The sequence below is a fragment of the Protopterus annectens genome, chromosome 16.part0 (genome assembly GCF_019279795.1).
Source record: "Protopterus annectens isolate FY-2018-M chromosome 16.part0, PAN1.0, whole genome shotgun sequence".
Lineage (NCBI taxonomy): Eukaryota > Metazoa > Chordata > Ceratodontiformes > Protopteridae > Protopterus > Protopterus annectens.
Window position 1 is genome coordinate 618,482,601 of NC_056750.1, and position 26,505 is coordinate 618,509,105.

At 39.8% G+C, this 26,505-nt stretch overlaps 1 protein-coding gene across 7 annotated transcripts in view; it reads right to left on the bottom strand.

The window, feature by feature from the left end:
• The window catches only part of CIZ1 (CDKN1A interacting zinc finger protein 1), a 2,016,138-nt gene that overhangs the window by 696,021 nt on the left and 1,293,612 nt on the right, over positions 1-26,505 (bottom strand). For all 7 annotated transcript variants that reach the window (XM_044058876.1, XM_044058878.1, XM_044058879.1 and 4 more), the window contains one exon: positions 13,552-13,727. In XM_044058876.1, coding sequence (XP_043914811.1) covers positions 13,552-13,727 — 176 coding nt within the window. The remainder of the gene's footprint in view (positions 1-13,551; positions 13,728-26,505) is intronic.

The following is a 26,505-nucleotide window of genomic DNA, read 5'->3' on the forward strand; positions in this document are numbered from 1 at the left end:
AGAATGTCTATGCCACAATTAGGGTTCAGTTGGCAGCGATATCTAATTTTCATTTGGGGCAACATGAGTCTAACCTGATGTCACACAGATTGTGTAAAACTTTCCTTAAAGGTGCTACTTTGCTGAGACCTCCTTTTCAGGAACCGGCAGCTTCCTGGGATCTAAACTTCGTCCTGTCCAAATTTACTTCTCTATCCTTTGAACCTGCTCATTCGTGCCCACTGAAGTTTCTGCCTTGGAAGACCTTGTTTCTAGTAGCCATCACATCTGCTAGACGAGTATCAGAGTTACAAGCACTGTCTATCAAGCCCCCTTATTTGATTTTCCACAATGACAGAGTCTCTCTTCACACAAAGCCATCTCTTATCCCTAAAGTTTGTTCTCATAATAACTTGAACCAATCTATAGAACTGTCTGTGTTTTTCCCTAACCACTCCAATGCAGCAGAATACAAATTTCATCAGTTGGATGTTCACAGACAATTATGGTTCTATCTTCGCAGGACTAAGGAACTCAGTAAGTCAGACCAATTGTTCGCATCATTCTCCGACTCCAGATTAGGTCTCCCAGTATCCAAAGTGACCCTTTCAAATTGGATTTCGAACTGTATTTCCTTCATTTATTCTTCTAATGGAAAGCCTTTACTGTTCAAGATTAAGGCTCATTCTACACGATCCCAGTCTACAGCTGCAGCATTCCAAGCCAGAATTCCAACTGAGAATATTTGTGCAGCAGCAACCTGGGACACCCCTCATACCTTCATTACTCATTACAAATTGGACCGGACCTCTAGGGGTAGAGCCTCCTTTGGTTTCAAAGTACTCAGTAGAATCTTTCCGTGAGCCATCCAAGAATAAGGTGCTAGGGATGCTGTCCCATATGTAAGAATGAAGGCAAGATAGGAATACAGAACATAAAGAAGTTATGTACTCACCATAACGTTCCATGTTTGTAGTCCATCTCGCCCTTCATTCTTACAAAACTACCCACATTCTGGAAGGATCTGGAGACAGGATAATTTTTCCATAATAAGGTGGAGACCTTTCATTATTGTTGTTCTTTCTGGATAGCCTTGGTTCTGTCTTTCTATAGTTTAGCAGCAAACAAGATCTGGGGATTGCACTGGTGCATTATGGGATACCTACCTAGCCATGAGCCAACTAGAAGACTTTGAGCTTTGTAATAGGCCGAGTTGGAGCAGAGGATCGGCTCCGAACCCATACGTAAAAATGAAGGGCGAGATGGACTACAAACATGGAATGTTACGGTGAGTACACAACTTCTTTTTATTCCCTTCCACATCTAACCTTCAACTTCATTTTCTTTCACAACTACGCCTTTAAACTTCCTTTTCCTCTCTTTCACTCTTTTCCTACAGAATTTTTCTTCTCCCTCACTACCAGCCAATTTATATATTCCTCTTCAGTTGTATCAAACCCCACTTCTTCCCTTCCTTTTTTTTCATCCACTATTTCTTTCTTGCTTTCTTGTATGGAAATCTGTCCTTCCCGTTCCTTTTCTATATTCCTATCTATATCACATTCAAAATCCTGTATATGTTCTTGTTCTAAAACCTCTACATATTCTTCACAATCCACCTATGTATGTCCAGTTTTTCCTCATTTTGTACATTTTAGATCACATTTTTTAGCTTCATATCCTGGTTTACCACAAATAAAACAGTTTCATTTGTCACAATCACTAATCAGATGATTAGCTTTTCCACAAAAAAGCATGTTTTTGTCTGCTCTCTATATTTACCAAAGCTTCTATTCCCATCCAAATTTATCACACTTGGAATGTTCACAAAATTTTCCATTTTCCATTTTCAAAATAACCCCACATTCCCAACCCCCAGTCCATAAACCTCTATGATCATATATTTTTGTTTTTGACCATAACTTCTTTACATATAGTCTTTAAAAAGTCCTTTTCTGCTTCTTTTTCAATTTCCATTCGAAAATGTACCAAAATTCTCATTTTAGTTTCTCTGTGAAATGCCTGCACCACATAGGAGTTCCAAGGATTACAGCTTTTTTTAATTCATAGTGTTCTAAAAAATTCTCCATATACTTACTCGTTTCAAACAATATGTCACAGTACATTTTTTTATTAAAGTGAATGAAAGCTCTTGCCTCTTTGGCTGAAATACCAAATGGTGCAAACACAGTGTCTCAAACGTCTTACCTTTTAGTCTTTTTCTCTACTGCTTAATCTCATCAAGCAAATTTTCTCAACCCCTTTCACTTCTTCTGATCCTTTTCTCTCCTCCTTTTACTCATCTGTGTGTAAGATTTCTTCCTAATGCAAACTTCAGTAACCTCCTCCTCTTCAATTTTTCTATAATTTTGTCTCATGAAGCCGCCAATTTACCTCTCCCGGTTCAGTCTGGCCAATCATCTCCCTTAAATAAACATCCCACAACTCCAAAGTTTTGAAAGTAAGAAATAGAAAATTTTGTGTAGTTACTAACATCCACCTCTTTGAAAAGGTTCACTGCTTTTTCTTGATCCAGTGACTATGCTATCCGCTGTGTGTGCTCTGTCTTTACACAATTCTTCCATCACAACCTCCTTACTCCATTCAGACATACCGCTCCATCGTGTTATCACTAGCACCTCCACTGCTCATTCCATCACCACCACTGCCTCCCTGCTTCTCCCGGAAACCTTCACACCTGAACGGCAGACTCTAAATAGTCTGGGGTTGCAGTTCCTGGTATAGCCAAAAGGAGTACCACTTAGGCCTTGAAAGAGGACTATTGTCCCATGGGGTTTAAATCAATAACAAAAAGTGCAGTAAATAAAAAATGTACTTTGGATATAAGCATAACATAAAGTAAATAAAATGTACTTTGACAGAAGTATAACATAAGCCAGATTTGAAACAAGTCACACACTTCATTTTATAGAACTAGTGAGCCCTAACTAATTGGGTCCTATCTCATGAGTAACGTAAATCTGGGAAAAATCTCTTCTTCTATTTGACTAAATGTGATTTTCTTGTGCAGTAGGTTTTCCTAATACCTCCCTGGATACCTGCCATGGTCCTATGCAAAGAGGTTCCCTAAATGGGATCAAAAAGTTATATCATCCATACAGTCAGAAATGGGTCAGAACTTTAAAACACATGAGAGATCCCTTGTCTTATGAGTAGATCCATTCTATGAGGGGAAGCTTCCTGCAACTGCCACTGGTCAGGTGCATAAAAGAGAGACTCAATGTTATTTAAATGCTAAGGTAAGAATACAGTAGCTACATGTGCAGTTCTTTATCTAAAGATATCACCCAGCAATTGCTATAGATATATAAAGCAACACTACGTCTATGGAAAGCATATATAGAAAAGTACCCATTTTCCAGACCAGTTTGTCAAGAAATTCCTGACAATAACTTCCATAACTGACTATTGTAAATGGAAACAAACAGATCTACTTAGAGAGCTCCCTGGCAGGTGGAAAATCTCCTGATGATCTCTGTGTACCAGCCTTAGGAGAGTCTGGTCCGAATCTTTCTTTGGGGCAGCAACTGAATTCACCACAGAATGTGTTGCCTGAAAGGCAAGACTGTGTTAAACCAAGTAGTCCCAGCCAATCAGAAGCAGCTCTGGGTACAGAGTGATAGTACCTAGTTCTCTCTGTTTATGTAAATTACATAACTCTGTTGATAATACTAATACTGGAGTCCCAGAGTTTGGCTGCTTCTGCCTCATCAAGCAATGGCTAATCATCTATTTGATACTTAATGTTTTAACCCAAATGAGGACCCAAACACCTCAAACTTTGTCCTTTGCAAACTACTCCCAGTGCAAAACTAGTGTACTGGGGCCACAGGATGGACTTTGAAATGAAAAGAGCCCCAGGTTTAGCTGCAAACCCTGGTTGACCCGCCAAAGGAGTTCCTTTTATTGCAATTCTGATGGAAATCACACTGGGTACAGAATGGATAAGACAGGTTGGTGATGGGACCAGATCAACCAAATCTACCCACCCTTGCAAATCTGGCTAGAGGAACCATGAGGATAGCTGATGCCATGTAACAATAAAGGATACAAATTCCTGCTGTGGAAGAGTACTGGTGAACAGGATCTAGAGCAGCTTGTATGACTCTGGAGTGGTGATAAACCCTGCCTGAAGGTAAAAGTACTCCCAAGTTTCGGTTTGAGTGAGAACAAAATGCTGCCCTGACCTCCTCGTACTTACCATACCCTTTTTCAACTTTTGAGGCCTTCAACAGAAGAATTACCAAAATCAAATTCTTTCCAAAGTAAGGCATTTAATATTGTGATTCTTGACATCCTTTTAGGAAACCTGAACTCCTGACACAGGCATGGCTGCACATTACACAGCAGCAGAACAACTTGACACCGATCTAATTGCAACTGCTCATCTTACTGAATGTGCTGGGACCTGGGAAGGAGAAAACACCAAGACTGACAAGGCAGCTTTACTGTCTGATGCAGAAAGGTTATAAATGGACTACTGCATGTCAGAAAATATAAAAAGTGGTCAAAAACTTCCTCAGTGGGAGATGTGGGTCTTGTATATCCCACCTGTATCCCCAAGAGGCTGTGGTACAGGACAAATGTAAAAGATTATGTGGATTCTGGAGATCGTTTCTTTGGAAAATTCTGTGCTATGCCACTTTTACAATTGCAGACAGATGCAGTAATCCTTTCTAAATGTAAAAAAAAGTGCCCAATTCTTAACTTTTCAAATCAATCTTTATTTAACAATGGATAAGCACTATTGAATAGTGGACATTAAGGTTTTGTGGAACACTCTTACACAATGTCAAGTCTTTTCAGTATGCAAAATAAATAAAAACAAAAGCCACAGCAGTTAACTACGTACCCCGACATGAATTAGTTTAACAATGTCAATATTTATGGAGACATGATAAGATACAGTATTTAAGCATACAGACTAAATATTGCTCTACTGTAGCTGGTAAGGATATGTCGGGAGAGACTAAACAAAAAATAATAATAATAAAAAATTTGAGAAGGAAGCTCTTGAAGAAAAAGGCAAAAGTTAAGTGGGACAAGATTATTCCCCAAAGACTAAGGTGGTACTGGATTACTTGATTTGAAGTGACACTAGAGTTTCAGACTTGAGGATCATACACATAACACAAGCAGAAGTTTATAAGTTAGGAAGGGATGATGAGGAAATAAAGAGAGAGTTGGATTTAGAAAGAATATTATATTTATAAAGTAGCACAAATTATTCTAAGAATGAAACCAACACAAGGAATGACTGCAAGTAGAGATATTGAAAATAGGCAAGACAGGGCTGGAATTTACTGGAGAAAATTACCAAACGAACCAATGTACAGTGAGCAAATAACTAGAGAAGGAAAAGTAATACAGTGGAATGAGGGCAAGCAGGACTGCAGGTTACACACAGTCTTCCCTAACAGGAATTGATAAGAGTTTAGGCAGAGAGAAAGGAATAGGAGAGTGCTAAATGAAAACAAACAAACGAACAAAAAAAACTATGTTAGAATTTTTAATTGAATCTAGATCAGGTGCTATTAAAAAGGATAATTAGTAGGCCATATAAATACTGCATGATTAGTAGAATCAATCACAGAAAGTTAGAAAAGCTAAGGAGGACAGAATGGAAAAGTATCATACACAAGAAAAATGGGAGGACTTCTATACAGCTCCCAAGTTTGTAAAAATGGTCAGAAGGTTTAGAATTTTTGCTTGGAAGTGTTTGCATAAGTATTTTTATACCCCAAGTACACATCAGAGAGTTTTCCTTGGATAGACAGTACATGCCAGAGATGCAATGGGACAGATAAAAGTAACTGGGAACATGTTTCTTCAGAATGTAATGAGTTGACAGACTTTAAAAATTCCCCAAGGAGTAAACTGTTGGAAATGTTGGAGGAACAAATGGCTGTAACACAGGAAATTACTATTTTGAGCTGGGATATAGAATCTGAATTTCCAGACAAATGATAAGGCATTAATAAGTTTAATGCTGCTGTCTTCCAAAAGTACAGTTTTGTACCTACCATAAATGTAGATGTTCGAGGATCTACATTTCTGCAGTCATAACCTGTGGGTAGTCCGCTGTCCTCGATCGGCCCGAATACCAAAGAGCTGGGCTGGCGTCGGTCATTGTCGCCTAGAGCCGACATCAGTACGTAGTAGTACTTAAGCGCATGACCGACGCCATATCCTCAGTCTTTCTTGCCCCAGATGTCAGAAGGCCTAAGAATGAAAGAAGGCCAGAGCCAAAATAGTAAACGCCCAACCACTACCAGTGTGGAAATAAAGTTATCCCAAAAAAAACACAGCCACCACAAACTATAGAGGGGAAGGAGGGAGGGATAATTGGACTGCAGCAATGTAGATCCTCGAACATCTACATTTATGGTAGGTACAAAACTGTACTATGTTCTTCGTCTCACATTGCTGCAGTCATAACCTGTGGGTAGAATCCCAAAGCAAAGGAAAAGGGAGGCTGGCAAACTAAATAGCATTAGGAGCTGCTAACATGCCCTGTAAAACTGCAGTGGCAAACCCAGCCCTGGACTTGGAATAAAGAGGGAGATGGTAATGCTTAGTAAAAGTGTGTACTGAACTCCAAGTAGCTGCCTCCAAAATATCCTTAGTAGCTACCCCCCTCAAAAAAGCAGTAGATGTGGCAGTAGCCCTAGTAGAATGAGGTCTGATCCCAGCAGGAACATTCTTCCCATGATGAGAATAACAAAAAGCAATACATTGACCAATCCACTTAGAAATAGTCTGCTTTGTGAACCCAAAGCAAAGGAAACAAATAACTGCTGAGTCTGTCTGTACTCTTTAGTTCTGCTCAAATAATAACGTAGCTGCCTGTGGATATCCAAAGAATGCAAGACTTTTCCCCCCTTATTTTGGGGATCAGCATAAAAAGTAGGCAAATGAATAGACTGGTTCAAGGCCACATTAGAAATCACTTTAGGCATAAAAGTAGGGTTAGTTCGCAAAGAAATGCTATCCTTATGGGATATCAAAAAGGGTTCAACCGCCATGAGTGCCTGCAATTCAGATACCCTCCTAGCAGAAGTAATGGCCAACAAAAAAGCAGTCTTCCAAGACAAAAACTTCAATTCAGACGTAGCTGCAGGTTCAAAAGGAGGTAAAGTAAGCTTCTCCAACACAAAATTGAGATCCCAGGAAGGAGTAGGAGCTCTACGTGGGGGTCTTATATTCTTTGCCCCTTCATAGTGAGCAGAAATGGCTGCAGCATGAACCTTCACAGAAGAGAATGACAAACCCTTGTCCAGTAATTCAGTAAGATACTGTAGTGCAAAACTCAAATTAGGCCAAACCCCCCCGAAAAAAAACAAAATTTTTTAAAGGGGGGCCGATGCTGTCCCATATGTAAGAATGAAGGCAAGATAGGAATACAGAACATAAAGAAGTTATGTACTCACCATAACGTTCCATGTTTGTAGTCCATCTCGTCCTTCATTCTTATGAACCTACTCACGTCTTGGAAGGATCTGGAGACAGGATAATTTTTCCATAATAAGGTGGAGACCTTTCATTATTGTTATTTCTGGATAGCCTTGGTTCTGTCTTTCTATACTTTAGCAGCAAACAAGATCTGGGGATTGTACTGGTGCACTATGGGATACCTACCTAGCCATGAGCCAACTAGAAGACTTTGAGCTTTGTAATAGGCCGAGTTGGAGCAGAGGATCGGCTCCGAACCCATATGTAAGAATGAAGGGCGTGATGGACTACAAACATGGAATGTTATGGTGAGTACATAACTTCTTTTTATTCCCTTCCACATCTAACCTTCAACTTTTTTATTTTCTTTCACAACTACGCCTTTAAACTTCCTTTTCCTCTCTTTCACTCTTTTCCTACAGAATTTTTCTTCTCCCTCACTACCAGCCAATTTATATATTCCTCTTCAGTTGTATCAAACCCCACTTCTTCCCTTCCTTTTTTTCATCCATTATGTCTTTCTTGCTTTCTTGTATGGAAATCTGTCCTTCTTGTTCCTTTTCTATATTTCTATCTATATCACATTCAGAATCCTGTATATGTTCTTGTTCTAAAACTTCTACATACTCTTCACAATCCACCTATGTATGTCCAGTTTTTCCTCATTTTGTACATTTTAGATCACATTTTTTAGCTTCATATCCTGGTTTACCACAAATAAAACAGTTTCATTTGTTACAATCACTAATCAGATGATTATCTTTTCCACAAAAAAGCATGTTTTTGTCTACTCTCTATACTTACCAAAGCTTCTATTCCCATTCAAATTTATCACACTTGGAATGTTCACAAAATTTTCCATTTTCCATTTTCAAAATAACCCCACATTCCCAACCCCCGGTCCATAAACCTCCATGATCATATATTTTTGTTTTGTCCATAACTTCTTTACATATAGTCTTTAAATAGTCCTTTTCTGCTTCTTTTTCAATTTCCATTCGAAAATGTACCAAACTTCTCATTTTAGTTGCTCTGTGAAATGCCTGCACCACATAGTTCCAAGGATTACAGCTTTTTTTAATTCATAGTGTTCTAAAAAATTCTCCATATACTGACTCGTTTCAAACAATATGTCACAGTACATTTTTTTATTAATGTGAATGAAAGCTCTTGCCTCTTTGGCTGAAATACCAAATGGTGCAATCACAGTATCGCAAACGTCTTACCTTTTACGTCTTTTTCTTCCTTACTGCTTAATCTTATCACGAATTTCTTCTTCAACCCCTTCACTTCTTCGACTTTTCTCTCTCCTCCTTTTACCATCTGTGTGTAAGATTTCTTCCTTACTGCAACCTCAGCAACCTCCTCCTCTTCAATTTTTCTATAATTTTGTCTCATGAAGCCGCTACCTCACTCTCCGGTTCAGTCTGGTCAATCATCTCCTTTAAATAAACATCCCACAACCCTCCTGAAAGGAGTGCTGTTAGAAAATTTTGTGTAGTTACCTCTTCAATGAAGAGGTTTTGCTGAAATAGCTCCTCAGTATCACATAACGATAAGTCATCTTTTCTTCTAACATCCACCTCTTGAAAAGGCTCCACTGCCTTTTCTGATCCAGTGACTATGCCATCTCGCTTTTTGCAAGGCTGCCTGTCTTTACACAATTCTTCTATCACAACCTCCTTACTCCATTCAACAGACATACTGCCCATCGTGCCATCACTAGCACCTCCACTGCTCATTCCATCACTCACTACTGCCTCCCTGCTTCTCCGAGCCTCCTTCACACTCAGAACGGGCAGATTCCCCAATAGTCTGGCCAAATTTTGCATAGTCAGTGTGTATACTACCTCAGGTCTCCCCTGAAAAGAGGACATTGTCCTAATGGGGCTAACTTGGTCAACAAAAAGTAAGTAAATAAAAATGTACTTTGATATAAGCATAACATAAGTAAGTAAATAAAAATGTACTTTGACAGAAGTATAACATAAGCCAGATTTGAACAATTCACACACTTACTGGAGAACTAGTGGAGCCCTTAACTAATTGGGTCCTGGTCTCCATTATGGGACCAACCAGAAAAATCTCTTCTATTTGACTAAATGTGATTTTCTAGTAGTAGGTTTTCCTATCCTCCTTTGATACCTGTTGCATGTCCTATGTAAAGAGGTTCCTAAATGGGATCAAAAATATATCATCCATACAGTCAGGTGTAGGGTCAGAACTTTGGAATGGATGAGAGATCCCTTGTCTTGCGTGAGTAGATCCATTCTATGAGGAAGCTTTCTGTAACTGCCACTGGTCAGGTGCATAAGAAGAGAGGACCAATGTTATTTGGGCCACAAGGGTGTTACCAGAAGTACATGTGCAGAGTTCTTTTTTATCTGAAGATATCACTCCAGCAATTACAGGAGAGGGGTGCAGGCATAAAGGAACACTGCCGTCCATGGGAAAGAAAAAGTACCCATTTTCCAGACCAGTTTACAAGAAATTCTGACACAGAACTTCCATAACTGACTATTGTAAATGGAAACAAACAGATCTACTTAGAGAGCTCCTCACAGGTGGAAAATCTCCTTGATGATCTCTGTGTGTAACAAATTCAGGAGAGTCTGTCCGGAATCTTCTCAAATAGCATGCAACTGAATTCTGCTCTGACAGAATGTAAGCTGCCTGAAAGGTGAGACTGTGTTGAATTGCTAGCTCCCAGCCAATCATAGCTAGCTTGCACAGAGGATAGTACCTGGTTCTCTCTGTTTATGTACCACATAACTCTGTTGTTTGATATTACTAACAGTGAGTCCCAGAGTTTGATGCTTTTATTACCTGTATAATGGTCAATCATCTATTTGATACTTACGTGTTTTTAACCTGAAATGAGGACCTCAAACACCTCAAACTTTTATCCCTTTGCAAACTACTCCCAGTGCAAAATCCAGGGTGTATCAACAGACGGACTTGAAATGGGAAAAAAAAGAGCCCCAGGTTTAGTTGAACCTGGTTGACCCGCCAAAGGAGTTCCTTTTGACAAAATTCTGATGAAATTCATGACTGGCACAGGAATGGATAAGACAGGTTGGTGACGGGACCAGATCAATCTAAGAAATCACTGAATCATCATGTGAAATCTGGCTAGAGGAACCATGAGGACAGCTGATGCCATGTAACAATAAAGGATACCCCTTGCTGTGGAAGAGTACTGGTGAAACAGATCTAAGAATTGGAGAGGAAGTAGAAGACTTCCTCTGGAGGGAGATAATCTACCATGATGGTGGTGTTCTAAAGGCATCTGTTACTTTGAGAATAGTGAGAACAAATGCTGTTCCATCTCCTGCATTAACATACTTCTTTTTCTAATCTTTTGAGGGCCTTCAACAGAAGAATTACCAAAATCAAATTCTTTTCCAAAGGGGTGCATTTAATATTGTGACTTGACATCCTTTAGGAAACTCGGAACCCTGACACAGGCATGGCTGCACATTACACAGACAGTGGCAGCAACTCCTGGACACCGCATCCACTGCATCATCCGTTCATCTTACTGAATGTGCTGGGACCTGGGAAGGAGAAAACATCAAGACTGGCAAGGCAGCTTTACTGTCTGATGCAGAAAGGTTATAAATGGACTACTGCATGTCAGAAAATATAAAAAGTGGTCAAAAACTTCCTCAGTGGAGTTGTGGGTCTCGTATATCCCACCTGTATCTCCAAGAGGCTGTGGTACAGGACAAATGTAAAAGATTATGTGGAGTCTGGAGATTGTTCCTTTGGAAAATTCTGTGCTATGCCACTTTTATAATTGCAGAAAGATGCAGTAATCCTTCCTAAATGTAAAAAAAAAAGTGTCCAGTTCTTAACTTTTCAAATCAATCTTTAACAATGGATAAGCACTATTGAATAGCGGACATTAAGGTTTTGTGGAACACTCTCACACAATGTCAAGTCTTTTCAGTATACAAAATAAATAAAAACAAAAGCCACAGCAGTTAACTACGCACCCCGACATGAATTAGTTTAACAGTGTCAATATTTATGGAGACATGATAAGATACAGTATTTAAGCATACAGACTAAATATTGCTCTACTGTAGCTGGTAAGGATATGTCGGGAGAGACTAAACAAAAAATAATAATAATAAAAAATTTGAGAAGGAAGCTCTTGAAGAAAAAGGCAAAAGTTAAGTGGGACAAGCTGATTCTCCCCAAAGACTAAGCCGGTACTGGATTACTTGATTTGAAGCGACACCAGAGTTTCAGACTTGAGGATCATACACATAACACAAGCAGAAGTTTATAAGTTAGGAAGGGATGATGAGGAAATAGAGAGAGTGGGATTTAGAAAGAATATTATATTTATAAAGTAGCACAAATTATTCTAAGAATGAAACCAACACAAGAATGGAGATTTTACAATAGGAACGACTGCAAGTAGAGATATTGAAAATAGGCAAGACAGGGCTGGAATTTACTGGAGAAAATTACCAAATGAACCAATGTACAGTGAGCAAATAACTAGAGAAGGAAAAGTAATACAGTGGGATGAGGGCAAGCAGGACTGGAGGTTAGACACAGTCTTCCCTAACAGGAATTGATAAGAGTTTAGGCAGAGAGAAAGGAATAGGAGAGTGCTAAATGAAAACAAACAAACAAAAAACAACTATGTTAGAATTTTTAATTGAATCTAGAATAGGTGCTATTAAAAAGGATAATTAGTAGGCCATATAAATACTGCATGATTAGTAGAATCAATCACAGAAAGTTAGAAAAGCTTAGGAGGACAGAATGGAAAAGTATCATACACAAGAAAAATGGAAGGACTTCTATACAGCTCCCAAGTTTGCAAAAATGGTCAGAAGGTTTAGAATTTTTGCTTGGAAGTACTTGCATAAGTATTTTTATACCCCAAGTACACATCAGAGAGTTTTCCTTGGATAGACAGTACATGCCAGAGATGCAATGGGACAGATAAAAGTAATTGGGAACATGTTTCTTCAGAATGTAATGAGTTGACAGACTTTAAAAATTCCCCAAGGAGTAAACTGTTGGAAATGTTGGAGGAACAAATGGCTGTAACATAGGAAATTACTATTTTGAGCTGGGATATAGAATCTGAATTTCCAGACAAATGATAAGGCATTAATAAGTTTAATGCTGCTGTCTTCCAAACAAATATTACTAGAAAATGGAAATCAAAATCTATACTAAATATAACTGAAGTACTGAATACTTCAAAGGGTATAAAAGAACTGGAGAAAAGGGAAGGAGCAAACTATGAAGAAATAAATGGACTTCGAGGGAAAAACACATGCCGAATGATATTCAGGAGAAAGAGTGAGGTTTAAGGAATGGAGCAATTTATGTAACATTGGGAGTGAATAGCTGCTGCAAAGAAAAATATATATCAATGCATAAAAGTTAAAAATGTTTGCAATGTTCATTTGTTTTCTGTTAATAAAGGTGTTTAAAGGAATAACATTAATGTAACTGCAACATCTAACCTGATCAGCATTCCTAACCCTGCAGGAGAAGGCGAAAACCTAAAAACCCTACTGTAAAATAGAAAGTTGCTTCATGCTTCCCATATGCTCTGGCCCTTACCTTTATGAAGGACTAGAATGTGTTAGGTGTCCTGTTGGAAATCAAGCCAAAATGGTCATTTGTCCCCACATCCCCTTTAACAATAACCTTTCCAGGTAAGGCTACACATGAACAATAAGCAAAGGACTCTTATCTCCTTTCGGTTTCTATCATCTCTAAAAACTGGTTTAGAGTTAAAAAAATAATAATTTGGTGACACCAAATCCTAATATACATGTCCAAAAAAATTGTTTAAGACTACAGTTCCTAGAGTTATTTAACAACATTAACTTTCACTGCTTTGTCACAAAATCACAATTGTTAAAAGGAAGACTATATAGATTTCAGGTAAAACCAGTCACTTGTAGAATATGGCATTAACAACTTTTGTACTGTATGATGTCCTTTTAAATATACATGCAATTGTGGGTAACACAGAATTCTACTTAATATTTCATACTCACACTACATACACATAGATGTTTCGCCTCTGCTTATAAAAAAGGTCTTCAGGCCACTTACTTTATAAAATACTCTTGTCTGTTGTGTAAAAGGAATGTTTGGAAAGCCAAGACGAGTTGGTTTCATTGGTACTGAAACTCTAACAACAGGTACTCCAAGAACAGAAGGTCTTGCAGCTTGAGAGAAAAACGGATGCAGTGGTGGACCTCCAGTCATCTTAAATCCTCTCATATTACCTAAAATAACAAACACAAGAATTTACTCTGCAAGTACATTTAAAATGGTCAGCATTTTGAACCCAGAAAGCAATGGTAAGCAAACATCATGACAGTATCTCTCGGGTGGAGGTGGGGGTGACTCTTTCTCCATGATTTTTAGTCATTTTGTAACCAGTTCATTAAGTTAGGGTCTCTATACATAAGGATAGTGGATGATTCTGGTATCAAACCGATGCTCCCCTGTTAACAGTTGGCATGGGCCCACATAAATGGAGAGTTACCCATGCCACATGGACTTCTTCTAGATTATACATTATGGTAAACAAATCAGCCAGTGATTAATAAGAAGGCATTTTGTAATAGACAAGTGTGAGGTAATGCTCACAGCAGATCTTTGTAAGAATATTACAGCAGTCAAATATTAATGGGTAACCTTAATATTCAGAAGTCCTTATCGTTTCTGAAATTTCCCAGGAGTACTTAAAAATCCCCTGTGCAAGATTCTGGTCTCATGAATTTACGTAAACAACCTTCATCTTGAGTCTAGTATTAAACAGACTGCCATCAGTCTGAACTACTTCAGTTGTGTTAAGCAAGACAGCTTAATGGGGTGAATCTACTGCCAAATAAATGAAAAAGCAACTGTGAACTGTGCAAGGAAAAAGTACACACTAAAAATAGAAGACAGAGCTACATATAAGGTTTAGCAATTGCTTAATTAATTGAAGGATATGATATGTATGAGTGTTTGGTGGAGGGGTAGCCTGGTTTGTTGGTATAGTTTCACTTTAAGTTCCAACATCATAGTGTAAGTTTTAAACATGTATTATAGGTTAGTTTGAAAAGGATTACTGCAGCTGTCAAACACCAGTTAGCAGCATCCCAAGAAGCATCCCTGCAAGATGTGAGTGGTTTAACAAAATTTATATATACATATATATATATATATATATACATATATATATATATATATATATATATATATATATATATATATATATGTATAAATATATAAAAACAAAGTACATGACAGCCTTTGCAGATCTTGTCCCTCCCTGACACAGGTCAGTATTAGATCACTGAATGCTTAAAAAAGCAAATGGTGATTAATCGACCCTATGTAAGCAAAAGCTTATAATTTCAAACGGTCAGAACAGCGACTTGCTCCAACAAAAAATAAAACACTTAAAACATTACATTAAGTGAAGGGCTTCGCCCCCCACACCCCCCTACTTAAATATACCAATTCAGAGACCGCACTACAGTGCCGAAAATGGCAAAGTAACGAAGCGGCCAAGCGAATTCTTTCCCAGGGAAAGAATTCGGTTAATAGCCACTTCATTATTTTGCCGTTTCAGGCTTTTGATTTCGACCAAGACGCATTCGAAAGAATGTGTCTTCGGTCTTCTAATAGGGAACCTCTGACAATATACAAGGTTTATTTTGGTTTAAATTTTTTTTTTTTTTTTTTTGATACCAAGGGAATTGATTCCCCACATTAAATCGTCCGTTCGCCATTTTAATTTTTCAATATTACCAGTTCGACGTACAGGTATTCGCTAACCTAAACGTTTGATCGGGTGATATAGATGCTCCTTTTTCAGACAGCATGAGCTTGAGTGGGAGTGGAATCACTAAATATGGTTCTGTATCTTAAGCAGAGTAACAGGAAGTCAGCAAACACCAAAATAAGTAGTCATTTCACTGTTTACAGAGTAATGCAGTGGTGTTCAGTGCTTCATGAAAGAAGGGTAAACCAGCAGCCTTTGTTGTAAAGGGTCTGAAGTTCCTTCTGTGATGTCTTGAAGACGTGAGCAAGCCATACCTCTCAGCTGTTCAGGTTTTCGCAGAAGGTCCAGATTTTTGCCTCATGTTTATTGTCCATTTTTCAAAAAATTGTGGTTTTCTGGCAAATTAGTGGCAAATCATTAAAGACTGAAGTTAGAAAATAATGGCAGACATTTGAGTTTCAGACTTCATACCCTTCAGAAAATTCATGCTAATGCAAAACCTGTTTTTCTATCAACTTTCTAAGTTTGTAAGAGCAATGTTTAAAAAATGTCCTATTTTTGGGCCTTTGTCCCACATTTATTTATGGCTTTGTTCAGATTTCTTCCTCTAAGAGGTAGAGAAGTATGGAGCAAGCAGATGAAGGGCACAATCAAGTTGTAATAGTATAACAGCATTCCTGCCATCATGTGTAAGGTAGTAAGAAATTATGTGACAGCCATAAAAGGTTGAGTTAGGTATAGCTTTCAGATTTTTTACATGACAAGAAAATTTTAAGGCTGGTCAAGTAAGACACCAAGGTATTTAAAGGAAAGGCCATATTCACTAGGTCGTATATTATATAATGGAGGCATGAGTTGCAGCAGCTTGTTTAGTTTATAGGGGTTTTGAAAAATATATTTTTGCTTTTTTAGCATTCATTGTTAGTTGTTTGTCAAACAACTACAGATGTAGCTTGCAAAAAGTGGTCTGAAGTTTACGAAGTACAGATTTACAGTTGGTGTCTGACAAGAACAACAACAGGTCATCTTTGAGGCCAGTAGTAATGGATTTGAATACACTAAAGTGCATCAGGGTTAGGATACAACCATGTGGGACTTCTGGCATAGCATGTTGTGTGGTGAAGAATGTGTTGTTTGTTTTAATCGAGTAACTTGTAAATCGCTCTAGGGTGGATGAGACAAACATGGAGTTAGTAAGGCTGTTAATTAGTTTTGCATAGGTTCATAGGTTGGTACTAGGCTATTGGCCCTAGGGCCTATACAAACCTAGCCATAACAATTCCCTGGATATTTCTTCCCACAATATTTACTTTCCTGGACCCCTGTCTAGCAGGGCAACTGACATGATCCCCAAGGTGAATTTCCTATCTCCCATCCAATCATCAAGGTTCCTTTTGAAGAGGGCCAAGGAGGCGCTCTGCTTGACATGTATGGGCAGTCTATTCCAGAGTATAGGGAGTCTCTGGGTCAGGAACCTATCCCTACAGCATGTTTTGTTCATTGTGTTGACAAGGTTTAGATCTCTGGAGCGTGTGGCTCTGAGGGATTGGGATTTCTTTGAGTGGAGCATGTCCAACAGCTCTGGGTTTGACATGGCCTTGTATGTTAAGCAGAGATCGCCTCTGAGTAGACGATATGCCACAGAGTATAGCTGGAGTTTTTTAGACTGTCAGCATAGGGTATCTGCTTTAGGCCTGTAATTATTTTAGTGAGGAATTTCTGCAGCCTTTCCAGCTGTTGCAGATGTCTTGTGAGGTACATACCAAACGGGGCACTGTACTCTATAATGGGTCTAATGAGGGATGAGTACAGTAGGACAATGACCTCCTTTTTTCTGGATGAAAAGCCCTTAGTGATGAGGTGTGCCACATAGAAGGATTTCCCGACTGTTGTGGCAATGCGGTTATCGAAGGTGAGACCACTGTCCACCTGTGGCCCTAACTCTCTCATCACACTTTTGGTGTTTAGTGTACTGCCACCTATGTGGTAATTCATGGGTACATGGTTTTTCCCAAAGGGGATAACTATACATTTCTTGGCATTAAGCTTGAGCCCATGGCTCTGGCACCATGCATCTGTTTCTGTAAGCCCCTTTTGTAGAATATCCACATCATTTGGGGATTCAATAATAGTTCCCAGTTTGCAGTCATCTGTGAACTTTGTTAGCCAGAGTCCCTTAGTGTTGGCCTGTACTTCAGAGAAGTAGATGCCAAACAAGAGCGGTCTCAGGACTGAACCCTGAGGTACTCCACTTGTCACTTGTCTGGAGCTGGATTTGGAGTCTGCTACTTTTACAGTCTGGGTTCTGTCAGTAAGCCAGTTGGCAACCCATCGAGAGACAGAGGGATTCATGTCCAGTTTAGTAAGTTTATCTATGATTCCAGAGTGGAGGATGGTGTTGAAGGCCTTGGCGAGGTCCAGATAGGCTGTGTGGACCACCTTACCCTCGTCCACAGCTCTGGAGATTGATTCGAAGAAGTCAATGAGGTTCAGGAGACTAGATCGGCCTTTCACAAACCCAAATAGGGTGGAGTCCAGTGTTTGAAGGTTGCCAATGTCTTTGTTTATAAGTTCCATGATAATGCGTTCCATGCCCTTGCAGATCAGACTGATTAGATGGTAGTTCCCGGAATCCAAGGTGGATCCCCTCTTGTGGAGTGGGATAACTGTAGCTGTGCGCCACTCAGTGGGCACAAAGCCTGAGGTGAGGCTATGATTAAACATGACACTTAGTTGAGGTGCCAGTTCATTTTGTAGTTCATGTAGTACACAGCCCGGGATGTCATCTGGTCCCGTGGATGCTGTATTCTTAGCTTTGGGGAGTGACGTTTCTACCTGTGTGGCCATGTTTACCGGAATTTGGCAGTCTTTTGGGATTGAGATGGGCCCTTTATGGGGTGAGAGTGGGTTGAAGTTGGCACTAAATCGATCTGCCAGGATATTGGCAATATCCTTGCGATCAGTATATTTAATGCCATTCTGCTGTAGCTCAGAGCAGATCTGAGCATTGCCATTTAGATTCTTGACATAACTATATTGTTACAAACTTAAAGGTATGGTTTACAAACTTAAAGGTGTTGGTAAAATCAAAAAACAGGGTTCCTGTGAGGTGGGCCCTTGTTTCTGTTAGTCAGTACTGTATCCAAAAGTGCAGGGCACTATAATTACTTTTGTCATTTATGAAACTGTGTTGGTGGGATGATAAACTACAGTTGTGTATGAACTTACCATAACAGTTAATGTACTAATAATCACTGCTCTAGTATTCTGATACTACTGGGTTATCTTGCTGAAATAACCTGGACAACCCTCTGGAATACCAAAGCCAAAACCTTCAATACAGGCATATGTCTACTGTATGACCTAACCCTGTGAGCATACATGTACACTGTGATGATAAGAGGTACTGCCAGCCACGCCAGGAGAAACAGGGCAGCGGATCTGTAACATATACCAGCAGAGCTAGCTGCATTTTTTAAAATAATTACATGTCATTTATATATCAAACTTATTTGTACAGATGCTTCTGTTGAAAATGTATTTGCTTTTGTTACAATGTATCAAGAGTGTGCCCTGCTGGAAGGAAAAGAAATGTTCATGCATTACTGGAACTGCTTAAACAGTATTTAGAACACATCTAGAGCCTGTTTACTGCATTTCCTGTGTTGCACTTAATTTAAAATATTTTTTTTCTCTTAAAACTGCATTTTACCTGACTTTGGCCTAGCACTCAAGTGTATGGTCATTTATTGCACTGTTGTGATTATTTTGCTACTTGTGTATCTCTGCTACCTTTAAACTAAAACAAAAAAAGAAAAAAAAATCTTGCTTTTTTCACACTTTCTGAAATTTAAGAAAGTTCAGTTACAGATTTGCTGTACTGAACTGTTTGCAAGTTTCTTGGAGGCCAGTGCTTGCTTGGACTAAAGGGAAGTCTCTGTGTTCACCAGTGGCAGTGGTTAACACTGAACAGCCTGCCTGTCCCTGTAGGAGTTGTTACTGCCTGGAAGCTGTAGTTTTATTGGCCATTTTGGGTCAATTCTAAACTCCTTGATCTCTATCTCTTAAAACCCAGCAACCCTCTTTTAGCGCGGTCTTGCGCACAGAGCAGCGCCGCTTAAACTAATCCCAGCTCCAAAAAGTCTACTCTTCACTTTTTACCTTAGAACTGCTCTAAATCTCAAATTAAGCACTTTATTCTCATTCTAAAGCCCTGCACTTGCTTGTATAAGTAATCTCATAGGTAAACACAAACTAAAGCATTACATCCTCTTATACTCCTTCAAAGCACTTCCTCCCTATTGGTTCTTTCTGATCAGTCAATAAGTAGTTCCCTATATTATTCAGGCATGTCCAAAGGTCAGTTTCGAGTTTACTCTCCAGTCCAGCTGGTGAATCTGGGAATCTTGAGGCAATGTTACAACTGCCTTATGTATACAGACCACCCTCTCCTCCTCCCAACAAGCTCAAATATATGTGACAGATGCAACTATATAGCCAAACTGGAGGCTAAGCTCTCTCAACCCAGTACTGGCACAGCCTGTCAGGAGGAGAAGGTAACCACACACACCACAAATCCAATCTCACATGGACCTATCGCATCAGCAAACCAAACACATAAACACACAAAAACATAATCAGAGGTTCTAAATAAAAATCTGCCTAAGCAGCAGGGACCTCCAAAGCAGACATCCAAGCAACACCTACCACGAAGCAATATCCACGTAGCACATAGCTCACAAAGTCAATGTGCCACACAGTCACAGTCCTTAAGGCTAAACAACACACCTAATATACTTGTAATAGGTGACTCTACTGTCAGACACACTGACGTCCCACTCACCAGGCCACATAACACAAGCACTCGGGTCACTCCAAAGCAAGTACAAGTATGACACGGTCATTGTCCATGCTGGTGTGAATGACCCGAGACGTACCTCCCTGGACTACATGAAAAAAGACGAACAGGAGCTCTTTGATCATGTAGCCCAGGCCGGTATGACCCTGACCTTGAGTAGCATCTTACCCTCACCAAGAATGATGCCACAGTACAAAGACAAAATGATCAATTTTAACAATTGGCTAAAGTATTGGTGTCATTAAAAGGGGATCCAGTGTCTGTCAGCCTGGGATGACATGCTCGACAAGCCACGTTGCTTCGCTAGGGACGGCTTGCACCTGTCATCCCTGGGTTTTCGAATACTGGCTAAGGCTCTTGCCTCCCCCATAGTGCCTTTTTTAGGCAAGGTTCAAAAGACAAACCCACCCCCATAGACAACACAAAGAAAAAAAAACTAAGGGTAATGCTGCTCAACGCCATAAGTCTAAACCTCAAGATGCACGCACTCAAGACTCTCCTCAGTATGGAGAATATAGATAATCTGTGCAGTAACATAAACCTGGTTTCAAGGCTCCCGAGAGCATCCCAGCACTACCAGGCTATACTTCATACCATGCTTTCCAGCCCCAAAACTCGGACCAAACCAAAAAAGGAGGGGAAGTATCCATATTTATCAAAGATACCCACACCTCCAGGCTAGTGGCACTGCACAAAGCTTCGGAGACCATCCATATGCAACTAACAGTGGGCAAAACTGCCTTTCAGTTTGTAGCCTGCTACAGACCCCCCTCCCAAACACAGGAACATCACTCGGCTTTCCTGAGAACACTGGAGAATATGAAGGTCTCTCCAAACACTATTATACTTGGTGACTTCAACTACCGAAATATCGATTGGGAAAACTACTCAAGCCCAAACACCCTCGCCCAACGGTTCCTAGAATTTATAAACTCAAATGCTATGGAACAACTGGTCATCACTCCCACAAGAGGGGAAAACATACTGGATCTGGTCATCACCAACATGGGGTCTCTATGTTCTACACCAGAGGTATACCCCTCATTGGTAAGATCAGACCATAAACAAATCTCACTGGACATCCATATTCCGTCCCCACCCCTAGCCAAAGAAACCACGGTGAAGAACTTCTCAAAAGCAAACTTCACACTTCTCAAAACTGACGTGGAATCCTTCAAAGCCCCTGGGCCAGTGGACAATACGGCCCAAAATGCAGAATCCTTTACAAAAGCATTCTATGGACACCTACAGTAATGCATGGAGCATGCTATCCCAAATAAAACCAAGACTCACTCCTCCAAAGGCAGGAGACCTGTCTGGTGAACCCCGACCATAAATAAGCTATACAACAGAAGGAGAAAGCTATTACATGACAGAGCAAAATCCCAAAAAGGGAAGGCGTCACTGATCAGTACTAGCAAGAAACTACGATCCCTCATAAAATCTTCTAAGGCCAGCTTTGAAAGAAAAATTGCACAAGACACTAAAGATGATCACAAGGCCTTCTTTAGTTATGTCAGAAAGCTGGGAGGCAACTCCCAGATATGCTCTGAGTTAGTGCAAAGTGACAAAAAATTCACTGAACCCACAGACATTGCCAACATCCTGGCAGAAAGGTTCAGTGCAAACTCCCCCAAAAGAGCAAATGTCTATCCCAACAGATTGTAGCCTTCCTGAAATCACAGATGCACAGGTGAAAGCTGCCCTCTCCAAAGCTAAAAACACAGCATCAATGGGACCAGACGGTGGCCCGGGCTGCGTCTTACACGAGTTCCAAGAAGAACTAAACCCTCATATAAAGTCACTGTTCAATCTCAGCCTTACTACAGGACATGTTCCCAAGGAATGGCAAACAGCAACAGTGGTCCCACTCCACAAAGGTGGTGCCACAACAGACCCTGGAAACTATTGCCCTATAAGCCTGACTAGCCTGGTCTGCAAAGCTATGGAACGTATCATCATGGAAATCATAACCAAAGACATTGGGAACCTCCAGACACTGGATCCTACCCAATTCGGCTTCGTTAAGGGCAGATCTTGCCTTTTGAATCTGGTCGACTTCTTTGAAACAGTTACCAAAGCCATAGATGAAGGGAAGGTAGTCCACACAGCCTACCTGGACCTTGCAAAGGCCTTTGACACAATACCCCACTCGGGCATCATAAATAAGCTCACCAGCTTAAATATCAACCCCTATGTCACAAGATGGGTTGCAAACTGGCTCAGGGACAGAATCCACATGGTCAGAATAGCAGGTGCCATGTAGGACTCTAAACCAATTGCAAGTGGTGTCCCACAAGACTCAGTCCTGGGACCTCTCTTGTTCGGTATATATTTCTCTGAGGTACAGGCTAACACGGGTGGACTATGGCTGACCAAGTTCGCAGACGACTGCAAACTGGGTGCTATAATCGACTCTTCGACTGACACAAGCATCCTCCAAAAGGGTCTCACAGAGACGGATAACTGGTGCCAGAGCCATGGCCTAAAGCTAAATGCCAAAAAGTGCATAGTCACCCCCTTTGGAAAAAACAAAGTGCCCACAAATTACTACATAGGTGGTAATCCGTTAAGTACGGAAGAAGTAATTAGGGACTTGGGGACCCAAGTAGATAGCAATCGCTCCTTTGACAATCACATTGCCAAAGTGGTTAGAAAGACTTTCTATATAGCCCACCTTATCATGAAAGGGTTCACATCTAGATCAAGAGAGGTCATTGTGCCCCTCTACTCATCACTTATCAGGCCCATAACGGAGTACAATGCCCCGTTTGGGATGTACCTTACCCGACACCTTCAGCAACTGGAAAGACCCCAAATGTACCTCACCAAGAGGATCAAGGGGTTCAAACAGATGCCCTATGCAGTTCGGCTAAAGAAATTCCAGCTCTACTCAGTTGCGTACCGCCTACTTAGAGGCGATCTGTGTCAGACGTATAAAGCCATGTCCAACCCAGAATTAATGGACATGCTTCACTTCAGGAAATCTAAATCCCTTAGAGCTACACGCTCCAGGGACCTGAACCTCAGCACAGCAATAAATAGGACATGCTGGAGGGACAGATTCATATCCCAGAGGCTCCCCTCACTCTGGAACAAAATCCCAATCCACGTCAGGCAGAGCCCCTCACTGACCCTCTTCAAGAGAAATCTTGACGAATGGATGGGAGATCGTAAGTTTACCCCTGGGATCTCTTCTGTGTCGTTGCTTGACAGAGGTACAGTAAACAAACCTTAAAAGGGCTACCTTCTGTGACCTACTACACAGAGGCACAGTCAACTAATCTAAAAGGGTGGCGAAAGCCAAACATACTCTGGCTAGGCTTATAAATGTCCTAGGGCAGATGGCCTAGTATCAACCTATGAACCTAAATGTATACATTGTAAAAGCATATACTGCAAGTGAAAAGGTTAATCTTAATCCACCTAACTTTGCAAAATGTTCTTAAAATTAAATTACTTTATAGGTTAAGCCATAAAGAAGTTGTCCCACAGTTTTTAATGGAGCCAGACACAATGTATGAGAGAACAGCTGGTAGCTCCTTGTAGGAAGAGTGAAATGGTTTTATGACTTCCAGGAGACCTGAGCAAACCTCTGTCTCTGTGTATGGTAACACATAGGTGCTAAAATCCTGTCAGCTTCTAGTGTTGGTGATAGCATGGAAAACAGAGTCATATGTGTGTGAGGTCATTCTGAAAGTCAAAAATAATACATATCAGTAGGAGTTTGCTCTCAGCATTCTGCATTTTGTCTTGGATCTGACAACAAGGGTTACTCACCCACATTATCTTGCATTGCTTTATTCAGTAAGTAACTTAAAGGACAACAAAGGGATTCTATTACTAAATACTCAAGTTCTCTGTCCTTTTTCTCCCCTTTATTCTTCCTGCTATGAATAAACACAACATTTAAAATATTTTACATTGACCATTTCTCTCCACTAGAACAGTACCTTACTGTACTGTGGTGGTCTCACTTTCAAAAAACTTTCATCCTGCCCTGAAAAAGTCTCCAATTCATTGATGCCATCAAGGCCACTGAATACAGGCAGTTTTCTGGCCAATTCCCTCCTCAAACTAACATCATCATGACAGTCTTAAAAACCCACCCATGCTGTGGTCTGTTCAGTGGCATCTGCACTGTTTGCATTTTAAGTAGTCATTGAATGGCTAACTGACTGAAAGGCAGCAGTGTATGCATGTAAAAACAATGCAGAGACAGGAGCTTTAGGAAGAAAGAGGCCTGCATGTTGTAACTTTTTACAGATAAGCACTGCATTGTGGGATGCCTAGAGGCAAACTAAACAATCAGAATTACTTCAAGATGCCAGACCCCATGTGGTCAGGCTCAGAAATTACATACAAAAATATTTAAAAACCTGTAGATAGTCCCAGAGTGGTGTTAAAATGTAGGAAACACCAAACCATGATGAAATAAATATGTTTTTTGAGTCTGTGGGTGTGTTTCTCCTTTAACCAGGGAACAGCAATTCTTTTAGTCAATCAGGAATAGACAGTGAGAATAGTTAAATACTGTTTTTCTATAACTGTGAAACTTTCCATCTGTGTTATTTTTAATATTCCTGTGACTGAAACTCTGATGTTTGTTGTAAATATATATTTAATATTTTCTTGTTCTATTATGTATTATTAAATATATTTAAACTTTTCATTGTGGCTGGTCCTTTTTAGAAAACCTGTTTGTAAGGAAGCTCAATTTGAACATTATGTTGAATAATAGACATGATGATACTGGGACAGATTTTTGAGTCCCTAGTGTGTGTAATCTACAATTACATCTGACCTTAACATTAGTTGAAAGACTACATGAACTGGACTTAAGATATGTATTAAAAGGAAGGGCCAACATGTTAACTAATTTGAGTTTTGAGGAAAGCAATTTGCTAAGAACTCTCAGGCTGATGAAAATTAGAATTATGTAGTTAGATAAGGGGGTTATGGACTTACAGGACTGTATCAATAAAATGTATGCAATACTTTTTAGTAATACTTACAGCGAAGTTTCAAAGAATGAGTTGAACATTGCGTATAGTAGGATTGGTACCCAACTCAGTGATGTGTTCTTGGAGCAACTTATTTCCTTGTTAGAATTTAAGTTAGTGACTACACCAGTTATTACAACCATGTTTGGGTTGCCCAAGCTACATAACAATTTGGTGGCTCCCCCTACGTACCAAACTGTAAATGCCCGGAACTCTATTACATCGACCTTTGCCAAATTTTTGGATACAAAATTAAAGGGTTTTCTGTAAGAGGAACAATACTTATGTGTGGACTCATGGGAATTTTTGGGTATATGTAATATGTTAAGATTTGATGAGTCTTTTGTTTTTTTAACTGTTGATGTTAAAGATTTATTTTCCATTATACCACATGATGTGGGTCTGAATTGGTTCCATGAGCATTTGTTCAGGAAAGGCCCACAAAAGAATAAAATTACTTTATATGTGGAAATGATAGAACTTGTATTGACCAATAACTACTTTTTTGATGAGAAACTATTTCTACAAAGAAAAAGGTGTGGCAATGGGTGTGTCCTAAGGTCCATTATATGCTAACATTATTATGTTTATTATGTGTGAATGGGAATGTATATTTTTGTTCAAACATGTGTACTTTCAGGACTGTGAATTATACCCAAGGTACCTGGATGACATATTTATCATCTGGAAGGGTGGTAAGAGTAAGCTGGATATGTTTCTTGATTATATAAATAGTACCACTGAGTTTCTGAAATTTTCTCATGTGATGAATGATGACTGTATTAGTTACCTAGATGTTAATCTGGTTAAGGATTTGAAGAATCATAGATATGTTTCCACGATTTTTAGGAAAACTACATACTCCAATTCATTTTTACATTTTAACAGTTCCCATCCCAGGACCCAAAAGAAAGCAGCTGTAGAGGAGAAATTTGTCAAGGCCACATGGATGGTGTCCCTTTACAATGATTTTTTGATTGAATGTGCCTTGCTGGAAAGTATGTTTATCAAAAAAGAATGGATCCCCTACACATCACCAAATCGCCACTGACCAGAAACCTGCATAAACGAGCCAAGAACACCAACAGCAACAAAACACCAACCATTTGGAACACAGACTCCGAACTAATGGTAAGTAAGCCGTTGGCCAACCAGGAAGAACAGTAAACCAGAACAAAAGACAACACATCCACGTGGGTCTGAGCTCCACCCACCTCCCTAACTAATAATTCCAACTCCATGATTGCACTGCAGTGGAAGTAAGGAGCAAAGATCAACATTCTGGCCGAGCAGTTACTTATCATTAGTTCCGAGTCGATGTTCCAAGCAGTCGGTGTTCTTGGCTCGTTCATGTGAGTTTCGGGAAAGTGGCGATTCAGTGATGTGTAGGGGACCCAAGAGAATACCCTGTTGATTTTGTGATG